The following is a 21939-nucleotide window of genomic DNA, read 5'->3' as shown; positions in this document are numbered from 1 at the left end:
TCGTGCTCTTCTTAACTGGTTCCTTGCACTCATCAGCTGATAGATTTCAGGATTTGGTTGAAATGTGATTTTAAACCACTAAAGGCCAAGGCAGAGATATAGTTGCTGTCTCTAGTACGGTGTTTCGGTGCCGTCCAAAGTTGTGAGGTCAGGGGATTTGGGTCCTTTAGCACTTTTCCCTGTTGCCAGATGTTACTATGATTTCTGCCTGGTAACTCTGGCTTTTTGGCTGCTTGCTCTGAGCATACTCAGGCCAGTAGATAGGAAACTATTTATCTTCCCAATTTTTTCATTCTTTGAGGGGGTCAACTTAAAGCAGTGTCCAGTGTAGAGTTGCCAGTCTGTGTGTGGATGAATGTGACATTATGGAGCTAGCAGAGGCCCTACCACTTTCCATCCAGAGTGATACAATGGTCCTAGAGAGGAGCTTGTGTCACAGCGGGGGCGCATCATAGCTCAGGGCATCTGTTCTGCCTCAAGGAGACTTCTTGCAGGAGCTGTTATGTTTGAATATTCTGGCTACAATCTCTCAGTTACGGAAAAGATCATCAAATTAAGCCCAGAACTCTACCATGCTGCTTAGCTGTCACCAGCACGCCACAAAAAAAAAAAAAAAAAGAGCAAAACTGTGGGTTCCTGGTAAAAAATTGAGCATGGTTTGGATTCAGTTGATCCTGTGCCCTGGCTTTCTGCCAGCCTTCAGAGTGGCACTGGCTCTGCTAAGGATACTTATGTAGTGTTCACTAGAACAAAGAGGAAGAAAGATGTTGGAAGGAAGTCAGCTTCTGTAATTCAAATTACTGGATGATAATTTTTAATTGCTTGCTTTCTAAAATTGCCAGGTGCTGGGAGGTATTAGTGTTATTCTGTGTCTAGAGTATGTAAGCTAAAAATAAATTATTTCTTCTGGGGAGGTGTTATTTTTAGGTTAAACACAGCAAAAGTTAGTGTTGAAGAATCTACCCCTTTGTGAATAATAGAATATTTTTTGAATTATGATAGCAGCCATTAGGTCTCTCAGAATTGTTGGTCTACATCATAATTTTTGTTATAAAACATTTGATTTAATATCCAATAATTCAAGAGTGTGTATTGAAATATAAGCTACACAGAATCACAGAATAACCAGGTTGGAAGAGACCCACCGGATCATCGAGTCCAACCATTCCTATCAAACACTAAACCATATCCCTCAGCACCGCGTCCACCCGTGCCTTAAACACATCCAGGGAAGGGGATTCAACCACCTCCCTGGGCAGCCTGTTCCAGTGGCCAATGACCCTTTCTGTAAAGAATTTTTTCCTAATGTCCAGCCTAAACCTCCCCTGGCGGAGCTTGAGGCCATTCCCTCTTGTCCTGTCCCCTGTCACTTGGGAGAAGAGGCCAGCACCCTCCCCTCTACAACCTCCTTTCAGATAGTTATAGAGAGCAATGAGGTCTCCCCTCAGCCTCCTCTTCTCCAGGCTAAACAACCCCAGCTCTCTTAGCTGCTGTAAGGAAGTTTTGTTTCTGGGTGAATGCATGGATGTAGGAAATTCAATGGTAAGATGAAATCTGGAAGCAAGTTCTTTTGAAAGCACCTATCCCCTCAAAACCTCTAGTATGTATTGATTATAAAGATTTCACTTGTATTAAATAAGCTAAATTAAAAAAAAAGGCAGTTGGGAAGTCTTTCTACAAGGTTCCGCTGTATGCAGAGAGGATGCTCATTTGTAGATATAATACTTGTCACACGTTGCAAAGCTGCACAATGAATGAGCTTCTGGACATTTACTAAATTTTGGCACATTAACACCAATCACACCAGATATACTATAACATTAGGATTCCCTAGTAGACCAGAAATTCATGTAAATATAGGCAGTATTGACTTTAAGCAGAAACCTCTGCTACTCTAAAAGATGTGGTGGTGGTGGAGTTCTTTTAGAATAGCAGAGATTCTTGGCTTTTTTACATACTCTAGATATAAAGATTCTTCCTGTTAAAGTGTTAGAATAAGAAAAAATTATTTACTTTCTACTTGAGCTATGATAGATACAATTTTTTCTTTTACTTTTTATGTTAACTTTTGGCAGTATTTGTTTTTCTTTAGCTGTCAAAGAATGAAAAATGGAATTGCATGGTAGTGCTCTATATTACATTATATTTGGTTATTAGACAAATATAAAAGGGATTCAGAAATGTGTAGGAATAAAGAATTTTATCTTTAAGGCAAACTCTTACCAGAGTAATTATGATACACTCACTATTGTCACACAGCTATTAGATTAATTCCTTTGCAAGCGAGCATCACGTAATGAGATATACTTGAATGTCTGCGAAATAAGCAATGTTGGAAAGAATTTTGTGCCGTTGCTACTTTAATCATGGGTGGGGTAACTTCCCTCCAAGGCAATCAGCTCATGCTGAGGTCTCTGCCATCTGGGCTGGACTGTTTCTACGATCTAACATGTTTGAAGTATTACTGCTGCAATTTGCAATGTAGATCTAGTCTCAAATACAGGGGAGGGTATGATTCAGACAATGTTCATTCTGGGTAGAAGTACCAAGAGAGGACTGGATAACAGAGAAAAATGCTGTTTGAAAGTTAGCATTCTTCAATGAAAGGAAAACTACCCAAGGGAGTGGATTTGCTATCTTATCCCTGGCTCCGAGCTCTGAGTCCCTTCTCTGTCATGCTGAGCAGGGCTGGAGGAAGACGAGGGGAGTAGCTTTTTATCACATTCCAATTCCTTGTTGCTTTATCCTTTTAAAGGAAAGGCAACCAATGAGCTCCAGTATTTCTGAGCAGAAGTATGACGTTCTGTCAGGTACTGTAGAAATTGCAGACACCTTGGTCACAAATTTAGAGGCATTTACAAAGAAAATGATTTGCAGTATTTTTTCACAGGCTATCATTGTGGCTTCTTGAAACTCTCTAGATCGCTCTTAATTTATTATTCATTTAATTTTAATACTAAATTTTTCTTTTTGTTTTTTCTTGGCAAGGAGAGACCATATGTTCACTTCCATATATTTATAGATATAAATTATTCCTATGCATTTTTACTCAACTGTGTTTCTTGATTTTTGGGATCAAATGCCCTGGATGGAGACGTTTCATTGTCAGTAGTGACCATAGCAAAGGGTGAAAGTTGCTCAGTGTTACCTCCACAGAGGAATACACACTCTCTAATGCTGCGTATAAAACTCGGGTGCCTGATTGAGAAATTTAAGCATCCAATATACAAAATGGGGAAAGAGAGATTTCTGATTTGGATGCTCTGAATTACCCTCCAAAAGCTTCAATGAGTATATAGGGAGCTAAAGTTCCCAACAGAATCATGTGGGTTATTTTTCTAAAAGCAGACAGTTTATTCTCCTGCACAGATGCTGAAGGGAAGTGCTGTCTTGGCTCAGACTGGCCTGATCATGGTGTTCAATAGTTGAGTGTAAACTTCCTTTTGGTTGTACACCTTGCCATTGACTTCAGGGGAGTCGAGATTTCATGTGCCATGTGTATCACTCACAAGCGCTTTTGAAAGAACAAATCCACGATGATAAAATTATATCCCAGGGAGGGGTAAAATAAACCAGCTCCATCACATAGATTAGGGTCACTTTATGCAAAACAAATTCCCATATTTACATATTGTTATTTCAATCAAATTCTAGCTATATTTTCTCATTCTTTATATTTACAATTTCTCACAGTTATTTTCTGAACTGTAGCTGGAATTGGCATCCACTCTTTATGCTGTTCTTGCGTCCCATAAAAAGGTAGAAAATTCAGAACAATAGAAAAAATCAGGATGGTCTACCCAAAGCTGCTGGCAGGACTGGGTCTTCCTTGTTTTGGGCTACAGCCTTGTACCTAAGGCTTCAGCTCTACTTTCCCACCTTCTCCAAAGTGAAGATTTGATATTAACTTGTCAGGTTGAAGATAGTTCTGTTTTATTTTGCTTCATCAGTGAGGAAAGGGAAGAAAGTAATTCCATTGCTATTCTTCTTTCTCTTACAACCTTATTTCATCCTGAAATTAAATGTTTATCCTTGGGCAGTTTTTTTAATAGTACTCTGATTTTTCCAAAGTCACATGCCTGTTTTATTGTAATAGCAGGGTACTTGAATTTGCCTTCAAGAATGGTATGTGCCAGCTTCATTAAAAAAGAAACAAACTCTAAAAACCTGTATATGATTCATTCAGGACTACACAAAATGCTGTAGTAATGCTGACAACTGGATTGTATCTTTTGTGTTCAATTCCAGCGCCTAAAGCCCAGGACCTTCTGTCCTCTAAATTATTTTGTGATTGCATTCTCTCTTTTCATGCTGTGGTGGCTTTGGTCCACAGCCATTTGTCTTCTGTTCAAAGTTCTAAACTTCAGTGGTGCTTGTACCTTTTCAGAATACGTGCCTTCTGCAGCAAACGGTTCATGGTTTCATGAACAGATATTGAAAGTTTAAAGAAGCTGCTTGTCTGTTTAGTTGAAAGCATTTTTGCTGTGGTAAAAGCCATTAAAGAAGGGAACTAAAGAAGAAGCTTTGTTTTATAATGCAAGTGAGTGATTTTTAATTTTCTGAGAAAACAGATTTCAACGATGCTTTTTCAACGTGATAGGATAATGCAATGAATGAAAATAGCAGGTCTAAGAAAACGCTGTGGCCTGCAAGCATTCTCTTTGTCCGGCTTTCTATTCCTGCACAGAGAAGCCACAGAGATTATTTTCTGGCCCTCATTTCTCTTTATACTTTGTAATTTGTCTTTTATCTACAAAAATGGCCAAAAAAAGAGAAAGATAATCAACAATTATATTATCTTACTTTTGCTGAATGGTTGCCTTGCCTGTAATGATTCTGTTTATATAGGCAGGTATTTGGCAGTTTCAGTAGTGTTTATCTATCCCGGCTGACATTGAACGACTCTTGCTTTTGCTGCATATGACAATATTGTCTAGCACAAAATTGGGGCTGCCCACTGGCGTGCAGCACGTTTCGGCGCAAACCCACTTAAGCAGCTCCAAGTTGGGTTTTTTTTTTCTTTTCTCCCCACAGCCCCTCCCTTAATTTTTTTCATTGCCCATCTTAGCAGCAGAAGAGCTAAAATAATTACCTGCAGTCTCATTTTTCACTTTACCCCATGCAGATCTGGTGTGGTTGGGCAGTGAGCGGCTGACTGGGAGGGGCCTGCTCTGATGCAGCACAGGCATATGACAGCAGTAGCAGCAACAGCAAGCGGAGCCCTTCTCCGGGCGGGTTTTGCTGCAGTACGCTGATTGCCACTTTACAGCATCCAGCAAGATCTCCAGCAGCAGGCACTTGGAGGAGACGCTGCGTGGGCACTTGTTTAAGGAGTACCTGACTAAACAATTGGGTTATTCTTTAACTGCGGGAGAAGTGCCTGTATTCCCTTCCCGCAAGCTCCCTGCTGGCTTTCTGCATTCATAATTTATCGGAGCTGTTTCTCCCTTCATCTTTCTCCTGTTACTTCTTTTTCCTTCCTTCTTTTTTTTTTTTTTCTTTTTTCATTCCCCCTCCATACCCAATCGTTATTCATCCCCAAATCTGTGCTGCATCACTAGCTCTCATTATGCTGTGCTCAGTAGCCCAGTGTGTTCTCCGCCTCTGCTAGGCAGTGGCAGCATGGATGGTGCTCTTGTGACGACCTCTGCTGATGCTATCAGTCCACTGCGGATAGGCATGCTGAGTAATCCTGCTGTAAATGGGCGAGGACACGGACACACGAAAAATTAACCACAGCTTTCTTCGAGACCACAACTATGTGACTGAAGGTAACATAAATGCTGTCATTATTCTCTTGCATTGCGCATTCTATGCCAGGATTGCACTGTCATGTTTGGAGATGTAGGCTGTTCTGTTTTTTCCTTTCCTTTTTTTAAATTTTAAGCAGGGAGACTTTCAAGACGTTTTTCTGTGTGATGTAGCAACGGAATCTGTTTGAATTTGCTAAATCCCAAAGGCATCCTGCATGCTATGGCAATATATGGAACTATATGGGCTAAAGAAGGTCTTGCATTGTGCTGAGTTTGTGCTAGTGAGGTGTGCAGCACCTGGCATTGAATGCACAGTAGCTGCAGTGTGCAAGATTACAAGCAGTTGATTACTTAAAAATGATGAAAGATTTGAGAGCACTAAAGTGAGAGAAATAATCTGTGAAGTTAACTATTTGCTGGTGTAATACAGGTTATGCATCTCATTTTGGTATTTATAGCCTGAGCATCACAGACATTGCTGAGCTGATTGTTCCCTAGAGAACTGTACACATTTATAAGGGATATGTAAGCATAATCTTTTAAAATATTGCTGCCTGCTTTCCATTCTCGGTGTGTGGGCAAGGTGCATGAGAAAAGAAAAGGTACCTTCTTTTTAAATGATTCAGTGGCTGGTAGCTTATTATATAAAAAGGAATTTTCCTGCAGGTGACACATTAAATGCTGGGAGAATTTACCTTGAGACCAGTGAAATGGTTGCGTCAGGTGCTAATCCATATTACCTTGCCAGAAAGTTGCTTTAAGAGCAGGCCGTTTTCAGACTGGTTGGTCAAACAGGAGAAATGTATTTGTAGGTGCTTGACTTTGCAAACATATTTGTGTGCGCAGAGTTTTAACGGCACTTTCCAGCAGCAGAAACAGTACTTCAGTGTGGGCTTATATAATATGAACACACTTAACATCAGGGTCAACCAATACTACTTCAGACTCTTTCTCCAGATTCTGTCATCATTTGATCAATGCTTGGTCACTTAATACTCCCATGCTGCATCCTGAAATGTGATCAGATGATGCTCTCTTGATTGCTGATGATTTGCATTTTTTTTCGAATGTAGAAAACTGCAGGATGATTTCGCCATACTGGGAACACAAAGCAGATTTTTCAGAAGAAGAATTAAAAATGCTGTGTACTGTAACTGTTACCACTGGCTGGTGTGGTTGTTTGCTGATCTTGCCTCTAGGACTTTCTTTGCGTTCTGGTTTGTGTTTTGGTGCATATTTTTAATTTGTTTTGAATTTTTGGTTAATGTTTTTTGTCTGAATGATGATTTATGTTTTGAGATGTAGTCATCTGTAATAACATTTGAAGAAACTTTGTCTTAAATGTATGGCTTTATGCCTTAGATTCTACAAAATGTACAGTGTAATTACTGCAGGGTACTTGCTGCATGTTGAGATTCAGATCTATATTTAATAACCATGTACAGCTATGTTAAAAATTTGGACTTTAAAGTCTATCAGTTTTGTAATCAGAGGAAAAGAATCCCTTGTGGATTTTGCATGTCAATATTCTCTTCTGTATGTTACAGGTGTTTTAAAAATTAGATGGAGATTTTTTTTTAGTATTTCTGGTGACACTGCTGATGCCGGTGTTAGATTTTTGGTCTTTTTATTTTCATTTGGTATTTGGGTCAAAAGGACTGGATGTTCTTCCATGGTTGCATGCAGAGGGGTTTGTCTGAAATAGATCAAAATATACATTGCATATCAGTGGTGGCCTGTATTATATTTTCCCTGTGGTCAGAATTCATCATGAAATATGTTGGCATCTCATTTTGACGTAGATGAGGTATGGGAAACATTCAGTTAGTGCTTCAGCTCTGGTTAGTGCAGTGTTTCTTGGAAATGTTCAGTTGGTCAGCTGTTATAAAATTGTTCATTTTTGTTATATCTGACATTGCCACACATTTTAAAAGATCATGAAAATCATGAGGGAATGGATCTATGTGTGAAATTTTTCCAGGGACACCTTTGGCTTGGAGCACCATCACAAATCTTAAATTCTCATTGACATACTTGAATACATAAGTTAAACTGGTGCTTAAAATGTTTGCTTTGTTCTGTTTTACATTTTTTGGTTGTTGTTTAAAAAATTTTTTTTTGAAGATTTGGCTCTGTGAAACAACATTTAACACTAGTCATGTGTAAAGACCTGAAGTCCTTCCACAGTCCTTGCATTTGGCCCTATGATATGTTAGTGTTGTGTAGGTGGTAGTAACATGCGTATAGAAATGCAGTTGCAAGCAGTAATATACTTTGTGATATTGAAAAAATAATTTTATTGGAGCCATACTCAAGTCTTTCTTTGGGGCTCTTTGGCTTTTGTAATCCACTATTTAAAACAAAGAAATACTTTATATTGCATCCAGTGCCTAGAGAAGTTACTGACTCATTGTTGGCTGTGAATAACTACAATTTTCTTCTAGGTTTTCAGAGTTTTAAAATCTTGGTGAGGGGTGTCTTCTGTCCTTGCTGCTCCATGCAGCAGACTAAATTCATTTAGAGAGGGAGCTATTGCTGGCCTTTATATGCATGTTACTCCTCTCTGTTCTCTGAGGAAGGTGAAGCCAACGCTAATAAAGATGTGGTTTAACTATAGTATTGCTTTAGTTCTTTTCCTTATTTACTTCCTCAGTGATTAAAGAAGAAAAAAAATCAGGTGACACATGATCTCACAGGTTACGGGAAACCTGTGAGAAAAATCTCATTTGTTCTGCTCTTAGTAGTGGACCTAGCCTGTTCCTAACAAAACTGCTTGCTTGAGCAAAGTAGATTCATCTCTTGCATAGGTCATTATTTTGTAACATTGGGGTCGTCTGTATCAAATATGACTTTACCTTGACCTGGAAAATTTAAATGCTTTTTAAATCTCAAAAATGCCTTGATTTGACGGTTTATGTTATACTGTTTCTGGTAATAGGCATTATAGACACATATATGACAGCAGTGACTACCTGGCCTTGTTTCTCCTATTACATATGCAAATCTGCAATAAAACAAATGGCGTTAAACCAAGCAGGATAATAAGACATGAATAATTTTGGCATTGTAAGTCTTAAAATTATATCAAGTTGCACAATGGGAAAACACCATTTAATTCCATCAGCAACATACAGTAAGTTTTTCAGTGATCACTTTCAGAATTGGCTTTTGAAGCAAACTGCTTTAACTAGAGTTGTTTGTGTGGGGAAAGCAGAAAGGCCTAATGAGATTTTTAAAAAATAGAGGAGGAAGATCGAAGGCCTAGAAAATGTGACCTGTGAGGAAAGATTGAACTTTTTTACATGGAGGTGTGAAACACTGGGATGTATTGCCTAGGGAGCTTGTGTAGTTTGTCACTGAAATCCTTAGAAGCAGGTGACATAGATGTCTGTAAGAAATTACATCGGGATAGCAGAGCCTCCCTTGGGGCAGAGGAATGGACTAGATGACCTCTGAGATCTGTTCAAGCTTGTGATTCATTGCCAAGCTGCATTTTATCTTTATTGCCTTTTGCATCCCAGCTGTGGGAACCAGCTGCCCAGAAGGTGGTGTGTCAGTAATACGTATTATTTTCACAACATGTTTAGAAGAACAAGGAAGAGGGGAAAGGCATGGTATAACATGGGAAAAGAGGTAGGCTAGGTGTGAGAAACACGAGCCTTTGTTACCTGCAGGCAAAGCCCGTTAAGGGAAAGTGCAAGAAGATTGTGGACAGCAAGTTGGGGGTAGAGATGAAGGAGGGAAGGATGTAGTTTTGGGGGAAGAGAATGTCCTTCAATCCAAGAGTTCTCTTGACATTACCAGTAGTTAAGATTAACAGCTGAACTGACAGTACTGCTGATGTCCTTTGCTGTCTCAGGACCTTGGGATCGACCACACAGGATTCAAAACAGTGATTTGTGTGGTATGGGTACTGTATTCCTGGCAAGGGCAAGAAGTTGTGGGAAATGACAGCTCTGCTTCTTTGAGCAACTGCACTGTTAATTCAGCTACATGGTATTTTACCGATTTAATGACTGACAGAGAAATAATGAACAAAATTAATTACTCTTACCAAACTGTGTTAGAAGATGTGATTCATATCAATGAACTGAATTTTATTTGGAGAAATGCTTCTCCGATGACAAAGGCTTTCTGGTGGTTGTATGCAGACATGTCTAGCGTATCAATTCATCCCTGCCTTTTTATGGATTGTCCCTATTTTGGGAAGAAACAAAAAGTTGCTTGTACCTTCAGTTTCCAGGGAGAACCAGGTTCCTTCCTTGGCCTGGGCTTGTAAATTCAAGTGAAGGCAGTGAAGTTGCACCAGATCAGCGGTGCACAAGATGACCTTCACTATCTAGTCATTTACATGGCTGATTGGTGCAGATTGGTTCCATATGGCTTAACTTCTATTCAAAAGTTAATCATGTTAATGGTGTATTAACCTCCTCAAATGTGATATTTGAAGAATAATGAGAATTACCAGTGTAGTGTAAAACATATTGAATCATAATCATGTGCAACATTTATTACAGAAAATGGGGAAAAAAAGACATTTTTTTCTCCTAATGATTTTAAAGGAAAAATCCTCTGCAGATAATAGAAACAGATTTGGTGGCTTTTTCCTCTTTAACTAAATAAATTTATATCTCTGTTCTTCATCAATCAATGTTAAGGGAAATTATCCATTTTCATCTGCAAGGAAGAAATTTATTTATGGACTTGTCTTTCATAAACATCTCAAATATGATTTTAATAAAAGCTGACTATCTGAGAGTATTGGATGAATATAGTGAACAGGTGTTGCTCTACTGACTTAGGCTCACTGTCAGTCTAATCTATTCACTTAGTTCTGAGAATGGCTGTAAAAAGCTTATTAAGAAAAGTGCAAGGAGTAACTTCCTCTTGACTTCCAGCAATGCAGGATTTAAGTTGTGAATATTGATGACTTTTGTTTTTATATAACTCATTTAGAAAGTTTTAGAAAGACCCTAGAAATTATTGCTCATTCTTGTTGTAGTCACTTGTGTTATTTATTTTTTAGCTCAAGTATGAACTGAGGCAAACCTTGTTACAGTGTCACTTTCCCTTTTGCTAAACAGGATATAGTTACATTTTTTTGTGCAGGGATTTGGTTTTTCTTTTGCTCACAATTGAGATGAATGTTATGGGCAGCCTTGAAGATTTGGATTAATGAGGTTTATTCCGTCCAAGTGATGTTGCTGACTTTGTAATCTTTATTCATGCAGCTTAGTTGGGTGAAGCCATGGAGGCAGGGCTAGTGCACAGCTGTCACACTGGCTTGCACTGAAATCTCAACCATTTGCTTACTCACTCAAGCCTGCAGCTGGATGTGTGATTCAGCATGCAGGAAAATCAAATATTGATACTACCCAAAGCTTGGGTCTGCATAGCACAGGCGTTTAAGAGGGTGTTCTGTATGGGCAACACAGGGCAGCAGTTTGTTCAGGCCAGCCTGGAAAGAACATTACAGATTTAGGCAAAGTGAATTACATTGTTGGCAATACTTGTCACTACACAGTATCGGCTACACATTCAAAGTACTTCACAGATGTAAATTTCATACTTACCTGCTAGGCACTCACATTATCATCATCTCTATTTCATTTGTCAAATCTGCTTTTTGAAGAAATCAGGAATACGATTAGGATGTTTAACCCTAGACTGGGACTTCGGAGTTTCTTAATTTACTGTGCCCAGCGTTCCCAGAGAGCATGGACATGTTAGTGTTAACTTCTTACTGCCTCCTGAAAAGACCTGCCTGTTCAAGGAAGGGATTAATTTTAACAACTAGCTACTGTGTCCTCCTGAGAGACCATTTCAAGCCACTCTGAGCTGCAGGACATGCTTAAAAGCCATGGAGTTAACTTGGTTTGGATCTCCGTTTGGTGTCACGCCTTCACATGACAATGATTCATCGGTGTCACACGTACTCTGTAAAATGTTACCACGTGTGACTATACAGGGTTGCAATCTTCCCCATTTGCAAAGGCATAATCTGTAGTGCTGGAGCACTGTTTTTTGTGGGTTGCCAGCCGGGTCCAATGGCAACCTTGGTTCCCTCTTCATGCATTTATAATCAATAGATTATCTCCCACTCAGTAACTAAATAATAATATACATAGTTGCCGGGTAGTGTTAGAGGTTCTGAAGAAATGAATAAGATGTATTAACAAAAGAAAGGAGCTGTCTGGAATATTAACTGCATGATAAACAAGCCAGGCTGCTCCCGTGACAGTGAGTACACGGAGGTGCAAAAGAACCTGATTGCAGCAACCTGGGGCTTTTCTCGGGTGCCAGCAGTGTTTGAGTGGCACAAAAAGACCAGGTAGTTTCAGCAATTTGGCCTATATGCAGTTTATTCATATGTGGATAGTCATATATAGATAAATATAGACTAGAAACAGTATAAATAGAAATCCTCATAGTATATTTAACTATATAACTATCATATGTAATAGGTTTAGCTACATATAAATCTTAAAAATGGAAGTTCAGGAGGTCAACAGTGCAATGTATGTGTAAGATAAAATGCAGGCATAAAATGTGATCAATGCAAGCTCTCTCTTTGTGCCAGATTTCTTTCTAATTGAAACTGTCAATTCAGAAGCATTGGATAATGTAAAATTAAACAACAACATGCATGTAGAGTCAGTGTCATTCACCACAGGAGCAGTTTATTTAGCATATATGTTATTATGGAAAGAAAACTGTACTTTGCGATGTGTTTTGTTTTCTGTGTAGACCGCAGACTTTACTACAGTGTATCCTGTATTTAAATCGTAAGTTTAGAGAATAATGGATGTGGTTCTTGACATCAGTTTAAAAAGTGAAACATGATACAATAACACTGAATATTTTATAATAGAAGAATAACTGAGCATCTTTTATTACAGCCATAAAATGGTAATCAATCAGTACTGCTTATGTTATGTTACTACATCTTTACTAATTCCTGGATCTTTGAGACTTCCCTTCAACAATTTATTTCATCCACCATTAGTAAGCCTTTGTATAGGGGAATGGAGGCTAAGAGAAGGCAAGGTGTTTGCTGGCTAATACCAATGTAGTAGGTTTGGCCAGGGAAGGGTTATAGAATGAGTAATTACCTCAATAAATTAGAGGAAGTTATTATGGGGATTTTTGTTTTTTAAGAAAGAGTTTTTAATGCACTTGTAGGCATATTGAAGCACTTTGTTGATCAAGTATTTCTATACGTCTTAGGTTAAAGCTAAGCTTGCCTTTATTAATGATCGTCATCTGTATTACTGCTTCCTGGTGAAAGTTCCCCAGTTCTTTACCAAGAACAAAAACACACCTAGAAAAGAAGTCATATATGTTGTAAGAGACTTCCTTTTCTCAGGAACGTTTTCTTGCTGAAAAACTATTGTACCTGTTATTTCCATTGCTTAAGTGCAATTGAGACTAGACTGTATTTTGCCTGTGCAAATACAAGTAATAAATATGGACATTAAGAGACTGGTAATTAATTCCTGATAAAATCTTTCAGTATAACACATCATGCAGTTCAGTGACTTTTGTGAATTCCTATTATGACAGGGATTTGGGATCTGTGTTGTTAAATGTAGCAGTGGTTTTTCTATCATTTACTGATTCATCTGTTTAGAAAAGGAAAAGATGGAAACCTTGCTGTGTGATATGACATTTTTGTGTGTTCGACTTAGGAACAGAGTACAGAAGAAAGTAAAGGACTGATAATAAAGTTGGTTTTTTATCCTCCAGTTCCGGTTCATCTCAAGTCTGAATAGAACTTAATTAACTATTCCCTTAATTCTTACCATTTGCAGTGGTTCTGTTGTTCATGTGACCCAGGTGTTACAGGTAGTCAATGACTGTGCAAAGTAATACCATTTGCGTAAAGTCTGAGAATAATGCAGCCCTGTGGTAGTACTCATTGCATTAAAGACAGCCTGTTGGGCCAGTTTCTAGTAAAAAATAAATAGAGTTCAGTTCAAAATAAATGATTGCTTATTTCCTTCTCCCTGTTTTTAATGGATCCATATTGTTTCTCCTTAATCTTAAGATGTTAAATATGTATTTCAAATAGAATAAAAGTAGTTTTCAAACAGTGAGCTCGTCAAAAATTTTCAATAATTTATTTCTAAACTTCTGTCTAATCAATGCAAACTCATGCTCTATTAACTTTGAGAGGTTTCAATTTATGCTAGATCTTAGCACAAGGTCTTTAATAGATCTTTCCAGGGGTTTCAAATGCATAGACGTAAGTCAGGCTCTGTCTGTCATGATTTCATAAATAATGTCTGATAGAGTGTATTTATTTCTACATTGTGATATGATAAGAAGAAGAATTCATATAGTATATTCAGTAATAATAACTACTTAGTAAAATTCAACAAATAGGCCCAGAGGACTGGTGAGTGCAGGGCAAAATTGGCTCCCGAGGTTGCACAAGACTCTTGTCATGCCACATATTAATTTTGACACTCTGCTTGATTTGATATCTTTTATTTCTGCATGCAGATTTTTGATCTGGGATTAACCAGTGCCAGATGAAGTCAGACATGTATTCTGTAGTCTTTAGAATGGAAGACTTCGGTCAAGTATATTCTCTTCAATCAGCAGTGAAGCTTGAAGCAGAATTCACATATACAGTGTCTTTAAAATAGGTAGCTGTAAATTATTACACGCCTTACAGAAATTCTTGGAACACCTGATGCTGAAAGTCAAGCAATGATCATGCTTCTTATTGCTTGGGTGCAACGTCAGTATGGTTTTGTGCATGTTGTGTGCCCTCATGCTTTTGTATATGTTCCACTCATGGAAGTCGTGTGTATGACTGCTAGTACATGTTTTTTGATGTGTCTGTGTTCCTTCCAGTTGCTATGCTTAAAATGTGGATCTAGACAGATTAGAATGTCTATGTAGAGGTTTCAACACTAGGAGATGGGACAGTTAGAGCTTGTATGTAGGGCACTGTATGTCTTACAAGTCCCATGTGGTTCACAGACTATTTTGGTCTATGCTGATCAGAGAAGTGAGACTGTTGTTGGAGGACAACTTTCCTTATACCATGACATGAGAAGAAGAGTCCTTGCATTTTCCAGGGTTAGGTATGTACTTAATTGCTAGATTCAACATTTCTGTGCTTCCACTTGCACTTTAGGAAACTGGGTCATACAGAGCAGAGGCCTTTTGTGACACTATGTAAATATTATAAAGGTGTTGGATTGGAAACAAACGAGTTGTATCTGTTAGCAGTAATGATATAGCAAGTCAATCAATTATATTAAAAACTTATAGATATAGTAAGATTTAGTACCTGCAAGAATTTACACTGTGTCCAAGTGAAGGCTTTTAGTTGCTTAAGCTTTGAACTGTCTTGCAGAAATTACTGCAGAATGCGATTTGCACAGAGGGCAAAATGGTTATTTATTGCATTGATCTTTCATATTTTTTTCATTTAGGCTGAAACATTGAGAATGTTTCTTTTACTTTTTCATACCTTCAGATTGATTTCAAGGTATTTTAAATTTGGGGTTTGGTTTGAAACTGCTTGCAGATGCTGTCATTGGTAACAAGTAGCCCACCAGCCTATGAGTCCAGCTTCTTCAGAAAATGTCAGCAAACTTGACCTGTTTTTACACTTGTCCCTTGCAAGCAAAGCAGGAAACACCATGCCTGCTAGGTCATGACAGCAGTGCTCACTTCTGCAGGTGTAAAGTTGCTTTCTGTTCATCAGGGTGCCATTGCTGCTCTGTACAAACTGTTACACGTGCTCCAGTTCGGTTATCCTTGTAAAGACTTACATAGTGGTGATGCTTACTCTAACACTTCTTCAAAACAACCTTTTATAAGGCTTCTGTAATATGTACGTACAATAGAAGGAAAGGGGGAAGTACAGCTATATAAGTATATATTGCTTCCAATATAAGTATATTAGAAACATTTGACAGTTGTCCTGGTTGTACCTGGGAAATGGTAGTAACAGTAGGATCATAGAGTCATTAAGGTTGTAGCAGACCTCTAAGATCATCAAGCCCAGCCATCAGCCCAATACCACCTTCCCTACTAAACCATGTCCCCAAGTGACACTTCTACACATTTTTTGAACACATTTAGGGATGGTGATTCCACCATTTCCCTGGGCAGCCTGTTTCAATGCTTTACCTTTCTTTCAGTAAGGAAATTTTTCCTAATATCCAGTCTAAACCTCCCCTGGTGCAACTTGAAGCCATTTCCTCTCATCCTTTACTTGTTACTTGGGAGAAGAGACGAATATCTGCCTCACTACAGCCTCCTTTCAGGTAGTAGTGATGTTAAATCTGAAGGCAGAAAGCTTTGATGCTTCCACACTATAAATAATTACTAACAAAGATGATTGCCAATCTGGAGAATTGTTTGCTGAGGGATTCATTTCTGATTGTTAAGTGTAAGTATATTTAGACAGAAAACGATTTTTGTTCCTGTGAGCCAAGAAGTTGGTGTAAATTGGAGGTATTAGCACTTTGGACTCCACAGAGCAAACATCAGCCTGGTTATTACAGATGAGGCTTGATAGATGTAGTTATATTGAGGTTAGCAAAGGAAGCTTTTCCTTTGTTTTACATTTTAATGACTGAATTCAGTCGTTATGGCTGGCATATTATTGTCACCGATTGAATTTACACAATTTTCTTTAACAAATATCCAGTTTGGCAGAGTTCCCTTTCCTGAAATGTTGTTCTTGCTGTAAGTCACCTCTAATCCAGAAATCTCCATTCATAAGTTTGGATCTTCATTACTTTCAGTAACTCCAAATACTCTTGAAATTTTAAGACTAAATAGAAAACTACCTGAACTTTGCCAAGATTTGCAATGTAAATTTCCGTGTTAAAAATTATTTAATTTTAGAGTTACCACTAACCATTTTGATTGGCTTTAAATTTGATTTTTCTAATGTATTCATCTGTCAGTTACCATTTCTAAAATGTTGTTTCGTTCTGCAGCTTGACAGATTTAGAATAACTTATAAGACCATACTAGTTCTGCCGCTTTATGTTCATTGAAAGATCTGTACCGTAGACTGAGGATGTCAGTATTTGGATTAGCAAGTTGTTAACTGAAGATGCCTAAAATACAGGCTCTGCCACAATAATGAAATCCAAATAAGGAGGAGGAATAAAGGTACTTTGATCCGAGTCTGCTTCCAAAACTGGAAGTGCTCCTGTTCTTTGGTTTTTGCGCTCCCTAATCCAGAGCCCCTCCCTTGCTTTCCAGTAAGCCCCGTTTAAGTACTGGAAGGCCGCTGTGAGGTCTCCCCAGAGCCTTTTCTTCTCTAGGCTGAACAAGCCAAACTCTCTCAGCCTGTCCTCATATGGGAGCTGCTCCAGCCCCCTGATCATCTTTGTAGCTCTCCTCTTGACTTGCTTTATAGACCCATGTCTTTCCTGTGTTGAGGACTTCAGAACCGAATTCAGCCCGCCAGGTGAGGTGTCAGGAGAGTGGAGTAGAGGGAGAGAGTCACCTCTCTCGCTCTGCTGGTTACACTTCTTTTGGAGCAGCCCAGGCTACAGTTGGCTTTCTGGGCTTTCTGGGCTGCAAGCACACATTGTGAGCTCACATTGAGCTTCTCACCCACCAGCACTCCCAATTCCTTCTCTTGATGGCCATTCTCAAACCATTCTCCACCCAGCCTGTAACTATGCTTTAACGCTATCTATGTCTGCCTATATCCTGTATGATCTCCCCAAATTTCTTTCTTGTATAGCTGTTTATAGTTGAGGTAAATTTCATTATAGCAGTCTTTTTGGAAAATCTCAGTTTACAATCGTAAATAATCATGCCTATATCAATTATTTACCACAATAAATGTGATATATGACATAAGCTATAGTTTCTCTGTGTTTCATTTATCTCACAGATAGCTGGTGTTTTCTTGAATCTAAATCTCAGATCCAGTAATATACCAAACTTGAAGAGGAGGAAGAAGGATATGCTGATTAGTTCTTATAGTTCAAAATCAGGCTGAATCTGAAATACATCTGTTCTTCTAGATGTCTGACATGTGGTCAAGAGGGGAAATTATACAAGAGAGTATGGATATTTTGGGACTAAATATTTAACAAGAATAATTTACATTTTCTCCTGGTTCACACAGCCTTCCAATCAGGCAACAGATACTTTCTTAAACCTAATGGTCTACCTTGAAGTCACCTTTCACGTGCTTCTGGTATGTGTCTTCATGCTGCTAAAGTTCCTTTGATCTCCTTTTGGCCACTTCCCAGACCATCTTTTAATTCCTTTTGTGAAATACCCATGCCAGCTTTAATTCGTGCCAGAAGCCAGCTATTCCATTTCTGTTCAACTAGGGCCCCAAAGCTTTTTTTTTTTTTTTTTTTTTTTTACTCTGGAAGTAGTACTCCCTGCTCATGCTTTGGAGAAGTCGGGAATATGTAGATCCAACTAGTGCTGGGGAAGCAAATAAGAAGATGAAAATACAATCATTCTTTCCCTGACTATAATTTTTCTCTTTCCATTTGCTGCTTGACTTGATTGTAGTGGTACTTGGCTTTTATCTGCAGAACTTGCTACTCTTCAAGCACCAGAAATCTGTATCGAAAAAAATGGAAATCCAGCCAAAACCTTAGCTCACTTGATGCTCGTTGCCAAGTTCATTCTGCTGTCTGTACTTTTATCTACTGAATCTTGTCAATGCAAGACCTGGGACTGCCACTCTGTACCATTCTTTTAACATCACTGAAGGACACAGTTGTGACTCAAAAGCATCTTGGACTTGGAGTGATTAGTTAATCTGCATATAACATTCAGTTGCAAGAGGGGAGTAATTTTGAAATTTCAGGAGTCCCTAATTCTACACCGTTCTACTGAAAAGGAATTTATGACGTTAGAAGGAGGACTGGCAGGCTTCCTGGGTAAGGAAGTTAAGTAGGTCAGTATCAACAGAATTGTCTGAAGAATAGGGTTGGGATTTTACCTTATTATCATAAGGGAAAAGCTAGTTGTGTTTCCTTTTTTAAGTTTACTACTCTACTAAAGAACTGGAAGTGACTGGAAATAATAGAAGTTGTATGAGGATTCATTTTTAAAATTCAGTTTTATTTTTTTTGGCCTTGATAGGTTCTTCTAAAACTGAAGTACACCACTTATTTTAGTAAGGGCACCAAGATCCTCGTTTCCAATTTCTTCTTCAGGTAGTTGTAACAGGTTGTTATAGCCATTATGCAATTGTGATTTAGTATCCAATGAAGTCTATTTAAAACCTGTCACTAGATCCAGTGGAATTGAATTGAGGTGTATGGCTTTGCATAGTTATGTTCTATGTACATATTGTAAGTCCATAAAATTATATGTCTGTATGTATAAACCACGTATTTTGTTTGTGCTTTAAGAGTCCTGATTCTAATCTCTACATCTATTTTTTCTAACTACTTTGTGCAGTAACCTTAGTTACTTCTGTGTTCCGTAGTACATTTTATACATTGTGGAGGTGTAGTATGTAACCCCTGATACTGCAAGAGGTTTTTGAAGAGTTTATCTGACTCATTGCAAGAGTGGATAAAGTAACAGCTTACCAAAAAACTGTTCTGGGAATCTCAGTGTGCCAAATCTTCAGAAATTCAATACCATTACTGGTTTTATTCTTTAGGACACAAATAGGTGAAGGTGGAAATTTGGCCTAACTTCATTGTACTCACAAATATTAGATTCTAAGATTTAGATTTAGATTTTCCTACATATTGCCAGGAAACCTAAGTACATTCTGCAGTTTCACAAAAACAGAGTCTTGGGAACTGAAATTATGTGGATTAGTTAAAGGCATTATTTGATTTTCTTAGGGTTTACAGCTTTCCCGTTCACCAGCAAACTGTGTGTTTAACCTATCAAGAATTTATACTTTATCCAAAAGAACAAATTTTCCATAGTTGCTATAACCATTTAGAAATATAATTTTGTTTCTTTGCATAATGAGGTAGGAAATGTACTTGGAAATTCTAATGCTTATTACAATTTGTTAAATTTACAGTACTATTAAATATATCCTGTTGAATACTGTGACCTTAATACTGTCTTTGCATGTTTCCGTAGGAGCTTGATGTATTCAAATTAATAGTAACAAATGATTACAAACCCATTTCTTTTTCTTTGACCTTTTTTTCCTATTCCTTTGATGTCATTTACCCTTGCTGTGTATTGTTTTCTTTTAAGGAAGGTTATGTCTTTGCTTGAAACAAAGCTACTGTCCAGATTTTCTGAGTTAATGTTGCTTCAGCCTACTTTTTAACTCCAAAATTCAATGTAATTGTAGTTCAGGTTTTAATTGTATGTCTTTTTCCTTTCAAAGAATATATTTCTGGGCATGTTATCAGTTTGTTATTTAAAGGGCTGATAAGCGTGTCAAAGTTTTATTAATTTATGTTGCAATAGGATTCAAATTAATGCTAACCAGAAGTTCTTTCAATGGGTGAGTACCACAAAGGGTATAATTATATTGCTCTGAAAAAAATTATAGGATGTTTCATGAATGTCTGTAACATCATTTCAGCTTTTAAATAACTTTGTTACACATACTTTTCAGGGTTATCTCTACCAGAACTATAAAAAATGTACATGTCTTAAGAAAACAGTAACTCCTCCCCTTTCTGTGCCCATTTGAGTACTTTTGGGCATGTGCTCATTTGTAAGGTTCATAAAGTATGAACCTAAAGTATGGTTTTACAACTTCCAAAAAGTTCATATTTTGGTAGTATCATAATGACCCATTAGGATTTTTGAGCTGTGAGCAGAACATTAAGATAAATACTTAATCTTAAGTTGATGAGGAGTCTTAATGTAGTTGGTGATTACTGTTAAGAGCATTCCAGAGTGCTTTGGTTGAGGCATTACCCCAAAGATTAACCCACTATCAAGGAGTAGTCTATGGCTGAAGAATTAATGCAGTTGCATTGTTGGGATGAAAAATGGTGTGACAAATGCAGAATTAATCACTTAGAATCATTGAATCATTTAGGTTGGAAAAGACATTTGAGATCATTGGGTCCAACTATAAACCCAGCACTGCCAAGTCCAACACTAAACCGTGTCCCTGTGTCCCACATCTACACTCAGAGATGGTGTCTCAAGCACTTAACCAGGCAGCCTGTTGCAATGCTTGACAACCCTTTCTGTGAAGAGACTTTTTCTAATATCCAATCTAAATCTCCCTTAGCACAACTTGAGACCATTTCTTCTTGTGCTATTGCTTGTTACTTGGGAGACCAAGACCCACCTCACTGCAGCCTCCTTTCAGGTAGCTGTAGAGAGCAATAAGGTCTCCCCTCAGCCTCCCTTCCTCCAGACTAAACAAGCCCAGTTTCCTCAGCTGCTATCTAGACCCTTCATTGCACTCCTTCAATTAATAATTTTTAAAAATTGTGGTTAACTTTATTGTAACCTGGGTCAGTCACTTGTGGAAGTGTACCAGCCTCTTGTGGTCAAATCCAGTAAGCTGTAGTGAAGGGATGAGTCACCTTTTCTAGCTCCGCATCGCTGACAATACACTTGGTGCAAATGTTGTGTCTTTGAGTTTTCTTTAAGTGTTTAGTGACAAAGAATGGATCACAGTGATACAGCTTTTTGGAGGAGGTGTTCATTTGCTTAACAATGTTGTTGTGGAATCTCACGTTGCATTGGACATTTAAGGCTTGTTAGTTCATCTCTCTGAAAATACCATGGCAGACAGACAAGGAGTTGAGGCTTAGCAAAGGGGTTTTGTTCTAGATAATACTAGAGTTTCATGTCTTAAATTGTCATTTTGTGGAAGTATAGAAATGATGTATGTGGGACAGGACCTCTGCAAGTCTGTAGTCCAGTGTCCCACTGGAAGCACAATCTTGCCAAAACAACAGATTGCCAGCTGTGGATGTGTAGAGCTGTGTCATGAAAGCCTCCAAGAATGGAGATGCTGCAACATCTTTGGATGACCTTTCCAGTTCTGCACCACCCTCCTAGAGAAAAAGCCTTTCTAAGTAGCCAGTCTGAACCTCCCAAGCTGCCACTCAGTTGGTTTTGACCTTACAACATCACGTAATTCTGCCAAGCAGTCTTTGGCTCCATTGTCTCTGTAATCCCTGTCAAATATTTGTAAACTGCTATTAACTTTCTCTTCACCAGGTTAAACAAGCCCACCTCTGTAAATGTCCTGAGCACCTGACCAAGTAGTAGG

General features: G+C 38.3%; 1 protein-coding gene across 7 annotated transcripts in view; it reads left to right on the top strand.

The window, feature by feature from the left end:
• PPP2R2C (protein phosphatase 2 regulatory subunit Bgamma) overlaps positions 1 to 21939 on the top strand; it is a 196028-nt gene that overhangs the window by 48082 nt on the left and 126007 nt on the right. For 3 of the 7 annotated variants that reach the window (XM_069856347.1, XM_069856349.1, XM_069856348.1), the window contains exon 1: positions 5359 to 5771. The exons of 2 other annotated variants lie outside the window; for them this stretch is intronic. In XM_069856347.1, the coding sequence (XP_069712448.1) occupies positions 5702 to 5771 (70 nt within the window). In that variant the 5' untranslated portion in view covers positions 5359 to 5701. Of the gene's footprint in view, positions 1 to 5356; positions 5772 to 21939 lie in introns of those variants that run through there. 2 more of the 7 variants (XM_069856356.1, XM_069856354.1) reach the window with 2 other exon arrangements.

The sequence above is a fragment of the Phaenicophaeus curvirostris genome, chromosome 4 (genome assembly GCF_032191515.1).
Source record: "Phaenicophaeus curvirostris isolate KB17595 chromosome 4, BPBGC_Pcur_1.0, whole genome shotgun sequence".
NCBI classification, from domain to species: Eukaryota; Metazoa; Chordata; class Aves; order Cuculiformes; family Cuculidae; genus Phaenicophaeus; species Phaenicophaeus curvirostris.
The sequence above is the reverse complement of the archived record's forward strand: the minus strand, read 5'-3'. Positions and strand labels throughout refer to the sequence as shown.